Source organism: Microtus ochrogaster, chromosome 21, assembly GCF_000317375.1.
Source record: "Microtus ochrogaster isolate Prairie Vole_2 chromosome 21, MicOch1.0, whole genome shotgun sequence".
NCBI lineage: Eukaryota > Metazoa > Chordata > Mammalia > Rodentia > Cricetidae > Microtus > Microtus ochrogaster.
Window position 1 is genome coordinate 7,823,499 of NC_022022.1, and position 21,098 is coordinate 7,844,596.

The window sequence follows — 21,098 nt, forward strand, 5'->3', positions numbered from 1 at the left end:
ATAAATAAAATTAATTAAATAAATAAATAAATGACCAAACAAAATAAAAATGCCAGCCAACTCTGACAAAAATTGAAGAAAAAAAAAAAAGAAGCCAAGGAGATGCCTGGCTAGTGAGGGTTCCAAGTTTCAGATCAGAGAAGATAGAGGAGATTAAATGTCTAGAAGGCAGTGAGGGCTCGATTGGATTTGTAGGAGAAAAGGCAGGCACCAAAGAGTAAAATGGAGGCTACACAATCTTGGATTCAGGGATAAGTAAGGAAGGTTAAAACTGTACAGAAACAAACAGCGAGTTGTATGTATGTGTGTCTTTCTCGGGGGGGGGGGGTGAGAGGGAGGTGATGACAGCTGAGCTAAGGCTTAGTCTCCAAACAGATGGATTTATAACCTAACTTTCTCTATTGAAAGGTAATATAATTGATGACTATTGCTTTGGCTTGTTTATGCCAGCGTCACAGTAAATTTATGCTGTATAAGGACGTAATGAACAGTTTATGAAAGTGTTCTAATTGCATTGCTCTGTCTAATTGTCCTTGAACCTCCACAGGAAAAGGTCACAAAAATCCAATGGCACACAAGACTGAAACCCATGAAGCTCTCCCAGAGGTAGTAGCTCAAACAGCAATCACTACGGATTCCCACACTGGCACCTGGTTTACAACAACACCTGATGGGAATCGGATCGGCACCAAAGGACCGAAGAAAATTGAAGACTTGAAACCATTTTTATCCTTCCAGGCTACAGATCCCATCAATGGAACGGTATGACAAACTAGTGCCCAGCACAAAAATGTCTAAACTGCTTCATTAGAGATTTGAAACAATGTGTAGATGAATGTGTGGCAAATCCTAAATTTCAAATATTTGTTAGGTCGTAGGTGGGTAGATGAATGGAAGAGCAGGCCCATTGTCCCCTGTCTAAAATCACTGTGTAGTGATCTTAGTGGCAAGCATACTGTTTTCTGAAAATCGTGCGTGCTTGTGTGTGTGTGTATGAAATCATGTTAGAACAGAATACTAACTTTTGAAGTGAGGTTCAGATCATGGATTTGGTTATAGATTTTTTGTTCTTTTTCTTTTCTTTATTTACTTAATAATTAATTGTTGTTGTCGTTGAATTGAGACAGTCTTGCTGCACAATCCAAGCTAGGATTGAAGTCCTGCCTTTGTCTCTGTAGTGAACTGCAATGTTGACTAGCTCATGAATATTTTACACTACTTAACGATAAATGTGATTACTGTCACATGTCTCCTTATGTTAAGTGTATTTGTACACCTGTTGGATCTCTGGGAAAGAGAGGCTGTATGTCCTTGTCCTACTTCTGTCTGACCCTCTGTAGTGAGGGATAAGAATTAGCTCATGGCCTATGCCTTCAGACAATCACTCATTGAATAACTAACCCACTCAGCATCAATGGGCAACTGTGTGGAGGATGTTATCCCGCTATAAGAGCAAGTGGCAAATAAGTGTCATTAAAGTTGTCATCCAGCCATCCGTGGTGCCGGAATTTGAATTATGACAATTTGTCGTCAAAGCTCATACTCTCAGTTAGCTCATGATACAGCTGTATCTCTCATTATGCATTCCTGACTGAGATTATCACTGATATAACAAGAACCCAAAATAGTGCTCAGTATATATTTCTCTCCTAAGTTAAAATGTCTGCCTACCATGATGTTATGTGAAAGTCACCTGTTCCCAGAAGGCCTGGAGAAACCTAGAGAAAATATTCTCACATATAGACCACTGATCAAAACACTGTATCCGCTATAATTAGGACAATATACATCTAAAAAATGAGAGTGCCTAATTATTGGATATGTATTGGGAACCTTAAAGGTCCAGCCTCTAAAACTTCCTCTCAGGGTTCAAAATAAAGATGCCTCAATAAACAAAAGAAACTAAAATCTGAGGGTTAAGAAGTCTACTCATAACACATTCTTTCTATCCATTTCTCTTTATTGTATTTTCTTTCTCAATCTTCATTCTAATTCATGTGTCCTGTATATAACTTCTTAGCTCTAATTCTCTGGATCAACTCTAATTCCAATTTCAATTCTCTACCATAGTCTTTTCTTTTTTGTTTTCCTATCTCTTTTAATCTGGGGGATGATTTTTGCTTCAGTTCCTGCTTCTGTTAACTCTCTTCTTTTATTTTTTAATGTTTTATGTTTTTATTATTTATTTATTACATATACAGTATTCTATCTGCATGTTTTGCCTGAACACCAAAAAAGGGCATTAGATCTCAGAGTAGATGGTTGTGAGCCACCATGTGGTTGTTGGGGATTGAACTCAGGACCTCTGGAAGAGCAATGTTCTTTACCTCTGAGCCATCTCTCCAGCCCTTAACTCTTGTTGTTCTTACCCCAAAAACCTTGTAAGCATAGGTAACTAGGCAACCTACATAAACAGACAAGAGAAGTTTATGACCCTTGGTTGATTAGCATTTTTTTTCAAATGTTAGCAAGCTTCAATGTTAGCAGGTGCTTATGCTAGATGCTTATCAAAGGCAGCAGCAGAGATTAGTCTTCCTCTGGGCTGTGGATAGATTGTTAATTATTTTTCTTGAGAGTAAGACAAACAGTGAATCTCCTGAACTAAAATTATCAGTAAACTGAGGTGAAAGCAAGGTGAAGAGTTGGGAATATTTTAATGCAAGGTTAGTTTTAGGTCATCACTTTTCTTATCTATAAATGAGGTAAAACCAAGGCATGCTTATTTTTTCTATCTATACAAGCAGCTATGAATTAACAGCTTTGGGTATGTAGTAATTCTATGTCCTTGAATATCTGGGAATATCTTTAATGGAATGCTTTTGTCTGGACACTAAACACTGACCAAATGCCTGTAAAGATAATTGCAGGAAGGCAGATCTCTATGTTTGCATAGGAGAGAGGAGCAAAGACCTGGTAGTGGGAAGCAAGTTTCTTGATTGTGTGACTGTCTTCACATATAGCTTAAATAGTGCTAAACTGTGGGAGATAACTCACAAATTTGTAATGGAAGTGGAGTCAGCTACAGCAAAAAATCTACAGCAAAAAAAAAAGCCAGCCACTTTATTTACAAGGCAATAATTTTAATATGCCCTGCATCTTGGTTTAAATATCAACAAAGCTCTTGGCTCTGATAAATCACCTTGTAAGATGAGACTGGTCTTAATTCCTGAGTGATTCTTTGGTTCATAGTATATCTACAGAGCTGCATCTGCAAGTTAGAATATCCAAACAAATATAATCTTTTGGGGGATGTATAATATTTGGGGTGTATAATATTTCTTAGTGATACCATATCTTCAAAGAAGTGGGAGGAAAGAGTTGACTTGTAACATGGACCCAGCAAAGTAGTAATCAACCCAGCAATGACCTCATAGGCAAGTACTACTTATCTTGATGTCTCAAGTCTTGGAGGAGTGACTAGACCCATGGAACCCTGTCCCATTTGGCTCCTGGAAACAGCTACCCAGAAGCAGGATGAGTCTAAGGCAAAGAACCTGTCTTCTGGAGAAGCAAGTGTTGAATGAGCCAAGAGCTGATATCGATTTGCTGCCTGCACTCCCCATGTCAGGAGTCTTCTCATGAAGGGAGTTCTGAACCACACAACACAGCTTCCATCTCTCCATTCATGACACATGCACAGAGCTTGAGAACTTTACCAGTGTTTTAGTCTATTCAGGTTGCTATAATAAAGTGCCAGAGCCTGGGGAGCTTAGACACAACAAAAATTTATCTTTGGAATCTCTGAAAGCTAGGTATTTCAAATGAGAGTGGATAACCTTCATGACCTGAGCACATAATTCTAGGTTTCAGATTGTGGTTCCATTGTAGGTTCACACAATGGAAAGAGAATGTTCTCTAGGATGCCTTTTTTTATATAAGGTTACTAATTTAATTCAAGAGGACTCTAACCTCATGAGCATGTCATTTCCCAAAAGCTCCAATTCCTAATGGTCCCATCTTGGGGGCTGAAATTTCAGCATATCAATTTGGGGGAGACACAGTCAGCTCATAACAGCTGGTCAATGATTAGCTACAGTCTACAAAGTTCTGATTGTTCTTTCAGATTGAAGGAACTGCTAGGATTTGTTGGCTGTTTCATGATTCCTACTCCAGTCTATATGCCTGAAAATCCCTCCGTGGTATTTTCATTTTGAGGAGAAAGTCTGAAGTCTCTCCCACTTAGTTTGTAGCCTCCCAGACTCCCATCATCTGCCCATTACTCTTAGTCTTTCCATGTGGTTTGATCAAGCCAGTACTTTTCTCTTACATACCAGGCTCAAGCTCAGTACCATTACCTTAGGCAGAGAACTGAGCCATGCAGAGCACCCACCATAGAACCCAGAAGCCCTGAAATGACATCCTGCCAGTGTCCCCACTCTATAGAGTAAGGAAATCTATGCCAGTCCACCATAGCACCCATCATAGTGCACACCCTGCACTTTTGAACTGAGCTGAAATAAACCTGACAGGTGATGGAGTGTTGAACTGTTGTCTTTCTACCTGAGGTCATTCATTCAGCCATTTCTCTTCTGTGGTGGTTAACTTTCATGGCCAACTGGAGTAGATTTAAAGTTGTCTGAGACATGAACCTCTCTAGGTATCACTTGAAGGTGAGAGAAGACTCACCCTAAGCATGAGTTGGATTTCCAGACTGGCTTATGCAGAGGAAGAGGAGTAAGCCAGTCTGATATGCATTATCACTCATCTTTCATACTTCCTGCTCCAGACACAGCATCATCAGCTTCCTCCCTTAAGTTGCTTCTCTCCATGTATGTGTTCACAGAGAAGACAAAGCTACTAATACTCTGCCCAGACCCTCCCCATTTCATATAAGAAAACCCTCCACTCAAACCTGTGTTCAAACTAATAGAGCAGAATAGTCTTTCACCCATGATTACATCTTCTCAGCTTTAAGGAAAGATTCAGGACAGGAGCACAGTACAGTTGGTATGCCATCCTCATAAGCTAGAAGACTAGTAACAACCCATGTACTTAGCATCCTGAACCCTTCAAGCATGCATGGTAGGCAAACAAAAGGCTATGAAAATGTGAGTCATCATGGCAAACAAATGAGTCTTTGTAGATGTGGGTCACCTTGGCTAGAAGGAACTGCAACCTCTCCTCCACAGTCTCTAATACTATGCTAATTGATTGTCAACTTACAGTTCACCCTATCTAGGGTAGTCCTGCACAGCAGGGGTTTCACAACACAAGGGCAGCCTACATGTGCCACATTTATCTCATCTCAATAGTTTCCAAACAAAAGGTCCTATGAACTGTATCCCAGACTGACCTCTATCGACCCAGTCTTTTATATTAATTTTTATTGATATTTATTGAGCTCTACATTTTTCTCTGCTCCCCTCCCTGCCACTCCTCTCCCCCCTTCAACCCTCCCCCAAGGTCCCCAGGATCCCAATTTACTCAGGAGATCTTGTCTTTTTCTACTTTCTACTTCCCATGTAGATTAGATCTATATAAGTCTTTCTTAGTGTCCTCATTGTTGTCTAAGTTCCCTGGGAATGTGGTTTGTAGGCTGATTTTCTTTGCTTTATGTTTATAAACCACCTGTGAGTGGGTACAAGTGATAATTGTCTTTCTGCATCTAGATTACTTCACTCAAAATAATGTTTTCTAGCTCCATCCATTTTCCTGCAAAATTCAAGATTTTTTTTTTTGCTGTGTAGTACTCCATTGTATAAATGTACCATATTTTCCTTATCCATTCTTTGGTTGAGAGGCATTCAGGTTGTTTCCAGGTTCTGTCTATGACAAACAAAGCTGCTATGAACATAGTTGAGCACATGCCCTTGTGGCATGATTGAGCATCCTTTGGATATATACCCAAAAGGGGTATATTACTGGGTCTTGAGGAAGGTTGTTTCCTAATTTTCTGAGAAATGGTCACACTGACATCCAAAGAGGTTGTACCAGCTTGCATTTCCCCCAGCAATGCAGAAGTGTTTCCTTTTCCCCACAACCTCTCCAGCATAAGTTGTCATCAGTGTTTTTGATCTTGGCCATTCTTACAGGTGTAAGATGGAATCTCAGAGTTGTTTTGATTTGTATTTCTCTGATGACTAAGGATGTTGAACATTTTTCCTTAAATGTCTTTCAGACATTTTAGATTCCTCTGTTGAGAGTCTCTATTTAGGTCTTTACTCCATTTTTTATTGTATTAAATGTTCTTTTTGTGTCCAGTTTCTTGAGTTCTTTGTATATTTTGGAGATCAGACTTCTATCTGAAGTGGGGTAAGTGAAGATCTTTTCCCATTCTGTAGGCTGTTGTTTTTGTCTTCTTGACTGTGTCCTTTGCTTTACAGAAGCTGTTCAGTTTCAGGAGGTCCCATTTATTAACTGTTTTTCTCAGTGTCTCTGCTGCTGGGGTTATATTTAGGAAGTGGTTCCCTGTGCCACTTCTATAAGGTTCAGTGCGTCTAGCTTTATATTGACGTCTTTGATCCATTTGGACTTGAGTTTTGTGCATGATGATAGATATGGGTCTATTTTTATTCTTCTACATGATATCCAGTTATGCCAGCACCACTTGTTAAATGTGCTTTCTTTTTTTCCATTTGATATTTTTTTGCTTCATTATCAAAGATCAGATGTTCAAAGATGTGTGTATTGATATCCGGGTCTTCTATTCGGTTCCATTGGTCCTCCTGTCTGTTCTAATGCCAATACCAAACTGTTTTCAGTACTGTAGCTCTGTAGTAGAATTTGAAGTCAGGGATTGTGATGCCTCCAGATGTTCTTTTATTGTACAGGATTGTTTTGGCTATCCTGGGTTTTTGCTTTTCCATTTGAAGTTGAGTACTGTTCTTTTGAGTTCTTTGAAGAATTTTGGGATTTTGATGGACATTGCATTAAATCTATTAGACCCAGTCTTGATTCTTTATCTTTTATATATTGAAATGTTCCCTGTCACTTAATTCTTGAGTAACTTTGACATTTTTTTCTTCACTTTTATAAGCCTAAATTTCCTCATCTGTACAATGGGAGTCCTATCTATCTCAGAAATCAACTAAAGTAGTAGATCAGGTAGATAACAAAACCTTCACATTCACTAAGCATGGAAATAAACTTGCTGTGTCTAACCATCTGGCCCAATGGTTATGTTGTGCTTCTCACATTCAGGTCATGATTACTCGAGAAGACAAGGTGATCATTGTTGAAAAGAAAGATGGAACCCGGATCGTGGATCATGCTGATGGTACCAGAATCACAACCTTTTATCAGGTTTATGAAGATCATATTATTCCTCCAGATGGTGAAGAAACAAGTGAGTTGTATTTTTCAAGACAGTTACAACAGAATTGTACAAGTCTTTAGCATGATACAAGTAGAAGCCTCATTTCAAAAACATTTGTAAAAAATAAGTGAGCCAACCAGAGAATACCCATGCAAAGAGGGTCCTTTGGTCCCCATTGTGATGATGATGATAATGGTCATGATGTTTATTTTGATGTATTTATTTAATTATAAAAATTGTACCTTTTCATCATATGCAACATATTTTGAACTATTTGCATATTGTGCAATAGTCAAGCAAACTATTTCACATACATGATGTTTTGAGTTGAGAACTCTTAAAACCTGTACTTATCAGTTTTCAAATGTTGTATATTACATATTTGCTGTAGTTATGACCTTCAAGATATCTTTAAGCTACTTTCCTCTGTAATTGAAACTTTAAAACATTTGATGAACATCTTTTCAACCCCCACAACTAGTAACTACTATTTTGTTCTCCACTCCTGTGAATTTCACTTTTTAAAATTCCATAAGTGTATATGGTATGTATATATGTATATATGCAAATGTATGTGAGCCTGTATATGTGCATGTGTATAGACATACATGTGAATGTATATTTACATATGTGTGTAGATATGTGTATCTGTGTGCATAGGTGTACGTGAATGTGTGGGCAGGCATGTGGTACGGTGTGTGTTGTGTACATGTGTGTGAAGCATGTATGTTTTTGTGTGTGAGAGATGTGTGTGTGTGATTGTGTAGTATTTGTCTTCCTAGTTCTGTCTTATTCGACATAATGTCCCCAGCTTCATCACAGATGACAGGATTTCCTTTTGTCAGATATTTTTCATCCATAATGGATATTTGATTGACTCTTAAGCTGAGCTGTTGTAAATCATGGCTGCAGTAAGCAGAAAGAACATTAGTACCTTTTATTGTGCTCTTTGCCCCAATAGGGACAGGAATTGTCACAGCTGTAATTGGCTGCTCAATAAAGACCTGGGGCCAAAATTGGCAACTAAAAGTTAATAATCATGACTCATCCATCTTTGATATTGATTCCAAAATCTGTCTCCTTTGATCCTTAGTGTATTCCATTTGCATAAGCAAATGAGCTCAGAGAGGTCCTCCTTCACAGTAGAGCATCTCATTGTCAGAAAAATAAGAATGAAAAGGGAAGCCACAACAGCTAATTAGTTGGAGCCTACTCAAAGAATCTGGAAGGGTGCCACAAAGCCTCGCTTAAATTTAAGGAGTGTTTACACATCTAAGTTATTCTTAAGCTCTTTCTCTTTAATGCCTGCATGATTTTCCTTAGAGTATATTTAAGGTGTATAGTATCAATATTCTAATATATGCTTATTTAGCTGTGATGGTTTGAAAGAAAATGCCTCCCCCAAAGAGAGTGGCACAATTAGGAGGTGTGGCTTTGTGGAGAAGTAGGTATGGCCTTGTTGAAGGAAGTATGTCACTGTTGAAACAGGCTTTGAGGTCTCTTTTGCTCAAGATACCACCTAGTGTTTCAGGTCATTTCCCATTGCCTTCTGATCAAGGTGTAGCCAGCACCATGTCTGTCTGCATGCCACCATGCTCCCTGCCATGATGATAATGAACTGAGCCTTGGAAACTGTAAGCAAACCACCCCACTAAATGATTTTCTTCCTAAGAGTTGCTGTGGTCATGGTGTCTCTTCACAGCAATAGAAACCTTAACTAAGACAGAAGTTGGTACCAGGAGTGAGGTATTGCTGTGATAGGCCTGATCATGTTTTTGTTTGGAGTAATATGGACTTTGGTACTTTGAGTTAATAAAGCAGTGCAATGCTTTAAGTGCCGTATAATGGGCCATACTAGTAGGAGCATGGAAGACAGTGGTGCTAAGAATTATTTGAACTGTCAGGAGCTCACTCGAGGGGTTTCAGAGGAGAAGAATTTTAATATTTTGCCTAGAGATCCTTCTTGTGATATTTTTGCAAATAAAGAGGCTGCCTATTGCTCTTGTCCAAAAACTCTACCTGAGGTTAAAGGGAAGAGTTTAGTATTAATTCAATTGGCAGAGTATGTCTCAAAACAGCCTAGTATAGACTGTCATGTGGTAAAGGTGTATAATGAAAAGGAGCAAACTGATCACAGTAAATTACAAAATGTTAATTTGAGGAGAAAAGGGCACTATGAAGTAGAATAGAGCTAAATCCTCTGGTCAATGAGATAGATGGATTAAGAAATGGAATAAAGGGGGTGACCTGAGGGTAAAATCTCTCCCAGCTATGTTTCCAACTTGTGAAAAGAAACTAAAGAAAACTTGGAGTCAGGTGTAGTGGTGCACACCTTTAATCCCAGCACTCTGAAGGCAGAGGTTGTCAGATATCTGAGTTTGAGGCCAGCCTGGTCTAGAGATCCAGTTTCAGTACAGCCTAGCTTGGGCAATGAAGAACAGAAAGCTAGTGAAGATGTAATTTAAAAGGATTCCAGCCCCAGGAAGCTACAGAATTTGGCAGCTTTGGCCACATGGTTTTAGAGTTAAGTGTAGAAGAAATGGGGTATGGAATTTGCCTCTGTGCCTATAGAAAGCTACTGAAGTCAGACGTATGTCAGGAGTGTCCCTGAATAGAGCCCTAGAGATGCCATTGCATGAAGCCTGGATTTCCTTGGAGACTCCAAGATGTTGGAGATGTTAGAGCTGCAGAATATCTGCCAAGAAAAACTGCTAACAGGGAGCAGAGGCAGTCCTGGAGAAAGGAGTGTGCTGCAGTCAACAAGTTGAGCAGACGTGGAGATCTGAAGAGCATTTTACTATCAGACATAAAAATACAGAGTCTTGATTTTAGCCTGCTGGTTTTTTGGTTTTTTGGTCTTGCTTTAGTTCAGTATTTCCTTACTATGCTATCTTTCCCACAATATGGAATGGAGATATATATATATATATATATATATATATATATATATCCATATAATGGCATGTATCCATATAATGGCATGTATCCATATAATGGCATGTATATATATATGTATGTATGTATATATATATATATATATATATATATATATATATACCCTGTGCCATTATGTTAGAAGTATGTGATCTGCTTTTTTATTTTAATTTTAATAGATTTGCCATGAGTTTCAGAAGAGACTTTGGACTTTGAAATGAGTTTAAGACTGTTAAAGACTATGGGGACTTTTGAAGTTGTACTGAATGCAATTTTGCTTTTTAATAAGCCTACAGCCTTTAGGGGCCAATGAGTGGAATTTGGTAGAAAATGGCCCCCAAAGGGAGTGGCACTATTAGGAGGTGTGACTTTGTTGGAGTAGGTATGGCCTTGTTGGTAAGTGTGTCATTGTGGGGACAGGATTTGAGGTCTCCTGCTCAAGATACTACCCAATGCTTCAGTACATTTCCTGTTGCCTCTGATCAAGATGTAACCATCACCATGTCTGTGTTTATGCAACCATGCTCCCTGCCATACTGAGCTTCTGAAACTGTAAGCAAACCTTCTCAATTAAATGTTTTCCTCTTAGAGTTGCTGTGGTCATGGTGTCTCTTTATAGCAATAGAAACCTTAACTAAGACAATACTGAAATGATCACTCCAACCAGAAAAAATAATAAGCCTATTGCCTTATAGTATTAACTTGTGTACAGTAAAAAAAACACCTAAAAGTAACATTTTTGGAATATCTCCATTGTGTAATACAAAATTATTGTAGTAGATCTTGCCTAAGAGTCCCTCACCTCCACACCTCTCCCTATAACATGTATATTGTATAAAATGTTAACTTTGAGATGTTATTATATAGATACCCTGATTAAACAGGTATATGGGTGTTATTTTCAATATTTCAATGGCATATTATTTGAAATATTAGGTAAAATATAAATGTCCATCAGTGATTGAAGAGAAAAATAAAATGTACTTCTTATCTAAAAGGGTCACTATTTTATAAGGAACTACATACATACACTAACTACAAATGCACACAGACACATACATATGCACACACTCAATATACACTAAAACAATCCCACACTTAACACAAGCACACATAACTAATACAATTACACTGCATATAAACATATCATATAAAAACACATGGTATACACACATACACACACACTAACACAGGTGTATCATCAGAAGAACCAAGAGGTCAAAACCAGTTTCTACTACATAATGAAATCTTTCAATAATAAAAATTGTTAAAGACCTCAAAACAATGTTGTAAAAAAAAGGTATAAAATGATATGGTAACTATAGAATTTAATAGATTTGTATTTAGTTTGTATAAATTTAAAGTACATAAATCTCATGTGTTATTCATTCTTAACACATTTATATAAAGATATAAAATTGACTTGTAACAAAAAAGTAAACCTAGACATAGGAGACAACTTCAACTTCACCTGCAGTCTTCCTTATAAACATACACATTTAAGTGACATGACAAAATAGGAACAAGTATAGATTTTCATTGGTGAATATATTTTATGAATTTCAATTTTTAACTTGCAAAATTAAATATTTCTACTTCTCCAAATAAAAAGAATACTAACGACCTACTTAGTAAGACCAATATGCTAAATCATATATGAAGGGATTCTAGAACTATTCTGAGTTGGCAAGGATGGCAGGCCACACTCCAACCCTGTGGACAGCACCTAGGTTCTTTCCCACGAGGAAGCCACATAGGCAGGAGACAGCCCGAGGCTGATCACCTACTGTATGCACCTTACCCTGTACTTTACTTGTAGCCGAAGGTCCAGCGACTGTCACCAGGCAGGTGAAGTGCATGCGGATAGAGAGCTCACACTATGCCACTGTTATCACCAACTGCGAGGACAGTAGCTGCTGTGCCACCTTTGGGGATGGAACGTCTATTATTGCGAAGCCACAGGGATCATACCAGGTAGGTCGAGTTGGGACGTGAGCACTGACCCATGGAAGTATTCCACTACTCGCAGAACATGCTTTGCTGGGACAATGGGAATTTCTGCAGTGACACCCACTGTTGCTTTTGTGTCTCACCTGATCTTAGAATGCACTTCTCACACTTCTGCTTTTGCATCATTTCAATCCATTCTAGGAAGACATTGTCTGGCTTGTTGCAGGAAGTTAGTGGTATTGAATCAAGGTTAGGCTAAAAAGACCCCCACACTGCACACTGTGGGGCCAGAATCATTCCAATGACCTGATGGATTCCTACCTGCCTCTCACCATCTCCTGCCAGCTCTTGACTCCAGTCCACCCCTAGGACCCCCAGGGTGAAGCACCTGAAGGGCAGTATGTTTGGTCCTGGGAAGACAGTTTACCCAGATGAAGCAAAGCTTTGTCCTTCAAAAGCAAAGAAAACTGCAACACGCCCCTCTCCATTTTCCCTGATCTTCCTATTAAACAGAATGTGCTGATGTCAGCATACAGTGCCTTTAGTCTTTGAGAGATTTCCCCTCTTTCTGCATGTTAAAGAGGGACATGAGCTATCACACGCCATGTTACAAGGGGCTGAGAACTGAAAGCCAGAATGTGATGGACACACGGTCATCACTGTGACAGTAGTTGAACTGATGCGTCCCTCCCATCTCTCTGGTCATTATGTTTCCTCTCTTCACCCAGTAGAGATGGCTATGGGGCAAAGCAAGCGCTGAAAGTGAGAGATGAAAGAAAATGTAAGGCGGATGTTCATTAGCAATGTCTCCCATGGCATAAGCATCATTTTAAAAACAGACTTGACACACTTCATTCTTCTGGTATAAAAAGCCTCCCTGGTAGTTACAGCTGAAGTCTGTATCCTTTGAATGGACACCCAAGTGTGGGTTTTCACAAGATGGCTAGTGAGTTCCTGATAAAGACTTTGGTGGACTCAATCTCTTTTTCAGATGTCAGGAGTCAGGTAGTTGTGCCTCTTGAAGATGACACCAAAGGTTGCCTTGGCTAAAGGACAATGGGAAGTGTTGGTAGCCTGAATTCCCTTCCACCCAGAACTGTCAGACTCCTAGGAATAGAGAATCTCCTCTTGCAGGTCTGCCATGCATGAAGAGGGCCTTCCCCTCCTTCCATGAAAAACCATACCAAGCACATACTCGGCTGTGTGATCCTGTAGAGCTGAGGGAGGGCAGATTTTTTTAACTGAGGGTTTTTTTTTGAGAATTGTAACCATAAGGACTATGTTTACATCATTTCTACCCTCCCTTTTCTGCCTTCCAACACCTCAAATTCATGACCTCTTCTTATTTCATTATTATTGTTACACCAATACACACAGGTGTGTATATAAGTATATACCACTGAATCTGTTTCTTGTTGCTTATAAGGATATGCATTTAGAGCTAATCACACGAGTTTGGATAACCCATCGGGATTATCCCTGAAGAAGACTCAATCTCCCTCTCTCAGCAGTTGTTAGTTACCTGAAGGTCTTCATCTAGAAATGGGGCCTTCGGAGATGTCCCCTATCCACATTGGTGTGTCAACTGGTGCTGTCATAGTGCTGGCGAATGGGATGAGCTGCATGCCACAAACTGCTGCATCTTGAAACCCTTATTCCAAGTGAAAGAAGCTACATAGTGATGCTTCTACTTGTATGAAAGGTTTAGAATAGGAAAATCCGTACAGGCGATGGGTTAGCAGCCACTGAAGATTGGGGACAGAGATGATACACTGACTGGTAATGATGCTGTGGTTTCCATTTATATGGAAAAACTAGAAGAGAAAATTCTACGAAGATAATGAAGTAGTGGTCGCCTGGTATTGGGATCAAGGATGATACAGTGATTGCTAATAAGACTGGGGTTTCTTTGTGGATGGAATGATAGAAATATTCTAGAATCATGTATAACTGATTGCACAAGTTCTTGGATATACTAAAACATTACCAAATACTGCACTTCCAAGGGGTGAATTTACAGCACATAAATTATAATTCAAATAAAGCAATTAGAAGTCATTACATAAATACTACTTGACTGTGTCACCTACCAGAGGGGCTAAGACTAACCAATGTTTTGAAGAACTATTATCCCCTTTAAGGAAGTTTCTTCTTGCAAAAAAAAAATGGGCATCAAACAAATCACATGGAGCCCTATGTACAGTTAAAATGGAGAAAGTCTGAAATAAGAAGGCACAGGACAAATATAGAAAAAAATGAAATGGAAAATGTAAGGCTATGGTCTAGAAACTGTATCTTCTGTTTGCCCCTCAGCAAGCCATCCTTCTGAAACATTATGTTATTTCTTAAGTAATATTTTTGTCCTGGAAATATCTTTCAAATCCCTGAAGTTGCACAAGAGAACTTAATGTCTTTTTTTTCTTCCTCCTTCTAGGTGTTACCCCCAAACACAGGCTGCCTTTATATCGACAGAGACTGTTCAGCTACGTACTGCCATGAACCGAGCAGCAACATCTACCACCCCTTCCAGAAGCGTGAGCAGCTGAGAGCCAGCAGGTACATCATGAAGCACACCTCAGAGGTGATCTGTGAGGTCCTGGATCCTGAGGGGAACACCTTTCAGGTAAGGCACAGGGTCCGTGTGGAGAGAGAGCCTGGACTTCTGTCATAGGTAGAGCTTTCTAACTGTGAAGAGACACCACAGCCATGGCAACTCTTATAGAGGAAAACATTTAATTGGGGCTGGCTTATGGTTCAGAGGGTTAGTCCCTTATTGTCGCAGAAGGAAGCAAGGCAGCACACAGGCAGAAGTGGTGTTGGAGAGGGAGCTGAGAGCTCTACATCTGGATCAGCAGGCAATAGGAAGAGAGGATGAGTCACTGAACCTGGCTTGAGCTTCTGAAACCTCAGAGCCCACCTCCAGTGGCACACTTCCATCAATAAGGCCACACCTACTCCAATAAGACCACACACATCCTAATCCTTTCAAATAACACCATTCCCAATGAGCCTGTGGGGGCCATTTTTTTTTTCAGACTACCCCAACTTGGTGTTGCGATGTATTGTACTAGACAAATTCCATATCAGTTTTTACATTTGCTGCATTGGGGTCATTTGCTTGCCCTCTGCCAATCAAACATGAACGTCAATATTTTTTTCTTTGATCCTCAAGTATACTTTCTTAGGGAAGAACAATCTTCATAATGTGGGCAAGAGAAACATTAAAACTAATCAACAATTTGAGAAGTACAGGAAAAAATAATGCAACCACATACAAGGACATAAGGATTAGGGTGAGGGCAAATGCAAGCAGCCTGCAATTCCATGGCACTAGGGCAGCCTATGGTAAGAAGCGCCTAGCAGGGCTGCTGATGGATAGGTAGAAAGGGTCTGGACAGGGCTCAGGCTGTGCTATGGAGCTGCTCTCTTCTCTATCCCATGATGCTGCCCTTATCTCTCTCTGCCCAGGTCTTGGCAAATTTGGTCCCCCTATTTTATATAGATTAGGACCTCAGATATTAAAATGTTCAAAAATTCGAAAGAATGTATTTCATGCCATATAAAGGTACACACAATGCAGATTTCAACGGTGCCACCAAAATTGTTACCATAAGACAGGGATGTTCTTCTGTGTGTTCTCTGTCTGCTTTTGTTCAGCAGTGGAAAGGGCTGTGCATTTGCAAGCGAGAACTATGGTGTCAGCTCCTGAAGTCTTTTCTTCTGGCCCTTCACCAAAAAGCACTGCCACCCCCTGCTCTAGACATTTATCTCCCCCCCCATCCTCACCCAACAGTGGAATTTCCTCCATTGACTGGTGGATGTGAGGTTAGGTTTTAGATTCGGACTCAAACCACAGAATCCCTAGCGCTGTTTTAATACGCAGACAAGTCCTGGTTCTGTTTATATTTCTCTTTGCTAAGTAATTGAGACTCTTCACAGTGTGGGCATGAACTGAGAAATCTCAATCAGCAATGACTAGCCATGGAAACATAAAGCCACAGCCCCTCCAGACTGAAATGTCTGGGCTGTTTCTTGCCAAGCGTGTTTCTGATACCCCTCTAGGGCCACCTCACCTACAGTGGGCAGCCTGTGCCATGCTCCTTTCTGAAGAGATGGATGCCGGATATTGACAGCTCTAGTAACTAGAATGTTGTCTCTCATGTTTATCCTAAACTTATTTCCCTATATGCTCTTCCAAGGAACTACAGTTCCGCACTTGAATCTCAGCTTTCGCTATGCAAAGGTTCTCTCCGTATTTCGAATCATCAGTCACCCGGATGTTCTTTCCTTCATGTTCAGTTTCTCTATCCCTAATCCCCAGAGGATAAGATTTGATTCCCCTCTCAATCCAGGTCTCTTTCTTCTAAATGTGTTTCAGTTTGTTTTCACTGCCTGTGTGTGGTTTATGAGTACAGCTATACCGTACTACTAGGGAATCTCCTCTTTTATTAATGAAATTCATATATAATATCAATACCATGTGATTAAATATGCTATGCTCGATTTTCTGATAATCCAAAAGAGTGCATGTTTGTGCACCTTGGATCATTGGTAATGTGGGCACTTTGGTATTTGTTCCTTCAGCTTCTTATGTTTCATAGGTCATGGCTGATGGCTCTGTATCAACAATGTTACCAAAAAAGAAATTAGAAGCTGATCTCAGTGTACAAACTGAGGGCTATGAAAGCTTGTCATCAATTCACCTTGCAAAGAATCACATGCAAATCTATGGGGAACACGTTCCCAGGTAAAATGATACTAGCAACATTAGTATTTCATTCTCCATCCCGAATTCAAGAAGCAACTTTCCTGAGTGTCTCTAATGTTCCTCTTTTTACTTCAACCAGGTTTTTTGTGATCTACACTGACGGATCCGGTGTGGAACTCCTCCGAGACAGTGACATAGAAGAATACCTATCCTTGGCCTACGGAGAATCCACGACTGTGGTTCTCCAGGAACCAGTCCAGGAACAGCCAGGTAGAGACACCATGCCGCCTGCTGCTCCTTGTGTCCTCAAGGACTCTAGTCCTCTTGCTGTGCAGTCCCCTTTTCTCATTTTGCTCCTCCAACTGGCCATGTCATCTTACCTACACAGTTCTAGAAAGTGAGATTCATCTCAAACTGTGTCTAAGAATCAACTTGTGTCAGCCAAGAATGAATGACTCTTAATGCCATAAGCAGCTTGTGCCTAGATCTTATTTATGAGTTCATTCCATCCTGTTTGGAAACAATATGAGATCTCTTAAAAGTTCTTTTTTATCATTTTTAAGGGTATGTTTTGGTCAAACTGAATACAATAAGAAAACACATTTTATACATCAGCTAGAATATTAATCAGAGGCATATATATAATCATGCTATAGAACATATTTGTTGGGAATTTATATTATTTTTATGAATTTCAAAGAAACCATTGCATGAGATTAAAAGCACATACTTTGGTATGCCTATTATATAGAGAGGTTTCTGGGATTTTTTAAATCTTTTCTTTGATGGTATATATTTTGAGTCTACTTAAGAGTATGATTGCATGTCTATGCTTGTATCTTTTAGCTTATCAGCATACATGTACATGTTATATGCCCTGTTCTTGTGAATGTGAAAAATGGAAGGCTGTTCCTGGCTAGTCAGGACATGCAAATATGTATATAAGGTTGGTGGGCATGGTGATACATTAATCCCTGAACTAGGAGACCAATGCAAGCTTGAGGTCAGCCTGCACTACATAGCCAAAAAGACTCTGACTCTGACTTGTCAACTAAAACAAACAAAAACTATGAAGCACCAAGAACTCTCCTCAATGTATTTTTTAACCATTTAAGTAGCATCAACTTAGCAGCATATCCTGTGCCAAATGCCATCTTAGATTTGGAGTACATAATGAGGTAAAACAAACATAGAATCTATTTCCTTAAAACTTATAATTTGATGAGAGAAATGGGTATTAATTATATAGCCACATAAATAACTGTAATTACAGTCTTGTATAAGATCCATGAAGAATAGAAATATCTTTCACTGAGAGTTTGGAACAGAGAAACCTAGGGTTGTCTACAAAGTTTCTCTGGAGTTGTTTAAGACCCAAGAACTTGTTAGTGCATTTTTTTGGGGGGGGGGGTCATGATTTTTTGGAGAAGAAAACACAAAGAATTCTACTGAATTGAAGATGGGTAAGAAGAGACCGAACCGTCTGAACTGCAGAAGGAGGTCATGCTTCAAGGTGAGGCAGAAGTGAGCAGAGAAGACCCCGCTTTACTGTTTAGGCCAGAAAAAGTCAAAGAAGTTTTGATCATGGGTGAGTCTCACTAGTGAACCTCACTGGCTGCCAGGGTAGGTTCACTCCAGAGTACAGCCTGCTAGACAAGCTAGCTGTTGCTCAGTACAGGATGGGATACCTCGGAGATACATGACTAAATGTTGCATCTCTGGAGAAGGCAAAAGAAGAGGGAGTCAAGGCAACTTGTTGGCCGACCTGACCCAAATATAATTGTTGAGGGACAGAAAGATACTTGTGAGTGCTTTTGTTTGACTAAAGTCCATCTTTCAGGTGTTGGCTACTCAGGGTCTCATCTTAGAGAGTAACACCCTAAGGCATAATCATTGTACCTGACTAAGGTTTTTGTGTAAAAAGCAGTTCGAAAGTACTTGTTGAACTCAGTTAATGCCTGTTGAATTTGTCAGCATCATTTTGGCAGAGAAATGACCTCTGGTAATTTTCTTGAATCCAGGTGCCTTGAGTATCACGGTGCTTCGCCCTTTCTATGAAGCATCACCATGGGTAATGAAGAAGGAGTTAGACACCATCGTCCCTCCGAATCTCCAGTCGAGGTCATGGGAAAGATTCCCTTCAGTTGAGGTATACTGTAAAGTCACTGTATTTACATTTCTATTTGGGCTCAGGTCTGCTTCTGTAGCTTCATATATTTCCATCCTCTGGTGAGATAATGAACAAGTTCAAGAAGTTTTGTATTTGGAGATTTTAATAATTTGTAGATGTAGCAATAGAATTTTAGAGGACTAGGCCTGGCTAACTAATTTTAGTTTTATATTTTATTCTGCATTGTAAGCCTGGGCATATTCCTATATATTAAAACATCCCTCTTGAATAACCTGTTACATTTCACCTAACATAGACTTCCTGATACCATACCACTTTTCCTGTCATTTCTTAAGCTGTTAATTTTGAACAAACTTTGGTGCCTTTCACTCTCCCTGTAACTTTTCTTTGTGTATTAAAGATGCATAAATGGAGAAAAAAAGAGAGGGGGAGAAGCAGTTTTACAACTGCAATGTTAGCAAATAAATACTGTGCTTATGATCATGCCAGATTAGTTCAACTCCACCCTAGAGTTTCAAAAGAATGAAATAACATTTTGCTAAGGCATCACTGAACCCTGCATCTTGAAAGACTGTCGTTTTGTTCCACAACCACCGTATGCAACATGTCCAGCACATCATCTGGTGTTCAGTTACGAAACTGCGAAGACACCAAAATGTGAACATAGAGCATATTGCTGTTAAGTGAAGAAGGTAACATGTTGAGTTTCTACTTTCAGTATCTTATAGTAAATTCTGCTGTAGCAAGAGCAGAGATGATGAGCAAAGGCCATCCACTTCTTAGTTTTAATCTGGTGGCTCTAATCAAGTTGATGAGATGAATGTGACCATGATGTCCTGTCCTGAATCTTGGAACAGGGTATACTGGACCATAATATTCTTCTCTGAAAGTTGAGAATGCCAAAAGGCTGCAGGTACTACAGGATGATAGGATAAATACACCCCATTCTGGATTAATGGAGATTATTCTCTTCATCTGAAGCTCTTATACTACAAACTGAAAGCCACTGGATGGCTGTCACTGGCCACTCTTTTTTAAAATGAAGCACCAAGGCCAGTTGCTAGGATGGCAGAGATTTGAGCTCATCTTAGGCACACATTTCTTCCCAAGAAAGCCCTCGAAGATTTTGGAGGCGGATTTCATCTAGAGTCGGCTCAAAGTTGGCCCAGGCCCATGGAATGATTTTCCTCTCCGAATCTTCTTATATAAATTCATACAGAGCCAGGAAGTTAAGGAATGCTAACTCCAAATGTCTTCGGCGACCTGAGCATGCCAAACAAAGCATCATCCACGTAACATGAATTAGATTGTTGCTGATTTACCATGGGCAGAATCCCACAGCCCTCCTGAAAGGATGCCCAACAGAGCACCATTTGAGATTGTTAATGGTACACAGAAAGATACAATTTTGCTCAGATCCATGAGGATGAGGATTTTTCCAGCACCATTTCATCCTTCACAGGTGGTTCTGTAATAGCTTCAACTTCTGCTGGAAGGACTGACTCTTTACTTGGTCCTTCAGATATTCACCAGACCAGACAACTAAAATTTGGTAGTATGATACCCAATGTGGACAAATTCAACAGAAGCACTATTTATGGACTGCCTATGCATGTGTCAGCATCACCAGGGCATAAATTTCATTTTATTTTTTCAGTTCGGCATCTCTGTTTCCTTGATACTTTAAATTTGGATTGTTGTAAGAATTCTAACTGTTCTTAGCAAAATCCGGAGTCAGGTATTAGGGGGTGAAAGCTGAGAAATCAGAGAAGCAGAGCAACTAGCCACTAGAGAGACCTTAGACCAAAAGGGAGATCCCTTCCTCAGACTGCCTCCTCTGACAGCATCCTAAGTCTGACTGGTTCAGACTGCAAGGCTCAGCCTCCATCCTCAAACTGCATTGAACTCTTGTCTCTCCCCTCCCTTATTTTCCTCTCTCTGCCCAGCCATATCCTTTCCTGTCTCCACCTCCTTAGAGCTGGGATTAAAAATGTGTGACTGCCGGGCGGTGGTGGCGCACGCCTTTAATCCCAGCACTTGGGAGGCAGAGGCAGGCGGATCTCTGTGAGTTCGAGCCCAGCCTGGTCTACAAGAGCTAGTTCCAGGACAGGCTCCAAAAC

At 39.9% G+C, this 21,098-nt stretch overlaps 1 protein-coding gene and 1 non-coding gene across 2 annotated transcripts in view; one reads left to right on the forward strand and one right to left on the reverse strand.

Moving 5' to 3' along the window:
* Spag17 (sperm associated antigen 17) overlaps positions 1-21,098 on the forward strand; it is a 234,078-nt gene that overhangs the window by 160,936 nt on the left and 52,044 nt on the right. Inside the window, exons 29-35 of the mRNA XM_026784085.1 lie at positions 548-762; positions 7,141-7,285; positions 12,009-12,163; positions 14,574-14,762; positions 16,741-16,886; positions 16,987-17,117; positions 18,869-18,996. Coding sequence (XP_026639886.1) covers positions 548-762; positions 7,141-7,285; positions 12,009-12,163; positions 14,574-14,762; positions 16,741-16,886; positions 16,987-17,117; positions 18,869-18,996 — 1,109 coding nt within the window. The remainder of the gene's footprint in view (positions 1-547; positions 763-7,140; positions 7,286-12,008; positions 12,164-14,573; positions 14,763-16,740; positions 16,887-16,986; positions 17,118-18,868; positions 18,997-21,098) is intronic.
* LOC113457274 lies at positions 13,234-13,366 on the reverse strand. Its single transcript, XR_003377899.1, has one exon. It is a non-coding gene; the product is annotated as a small nucleolar RNA SNORA64/SNORA10 family (small nucleolar RNA).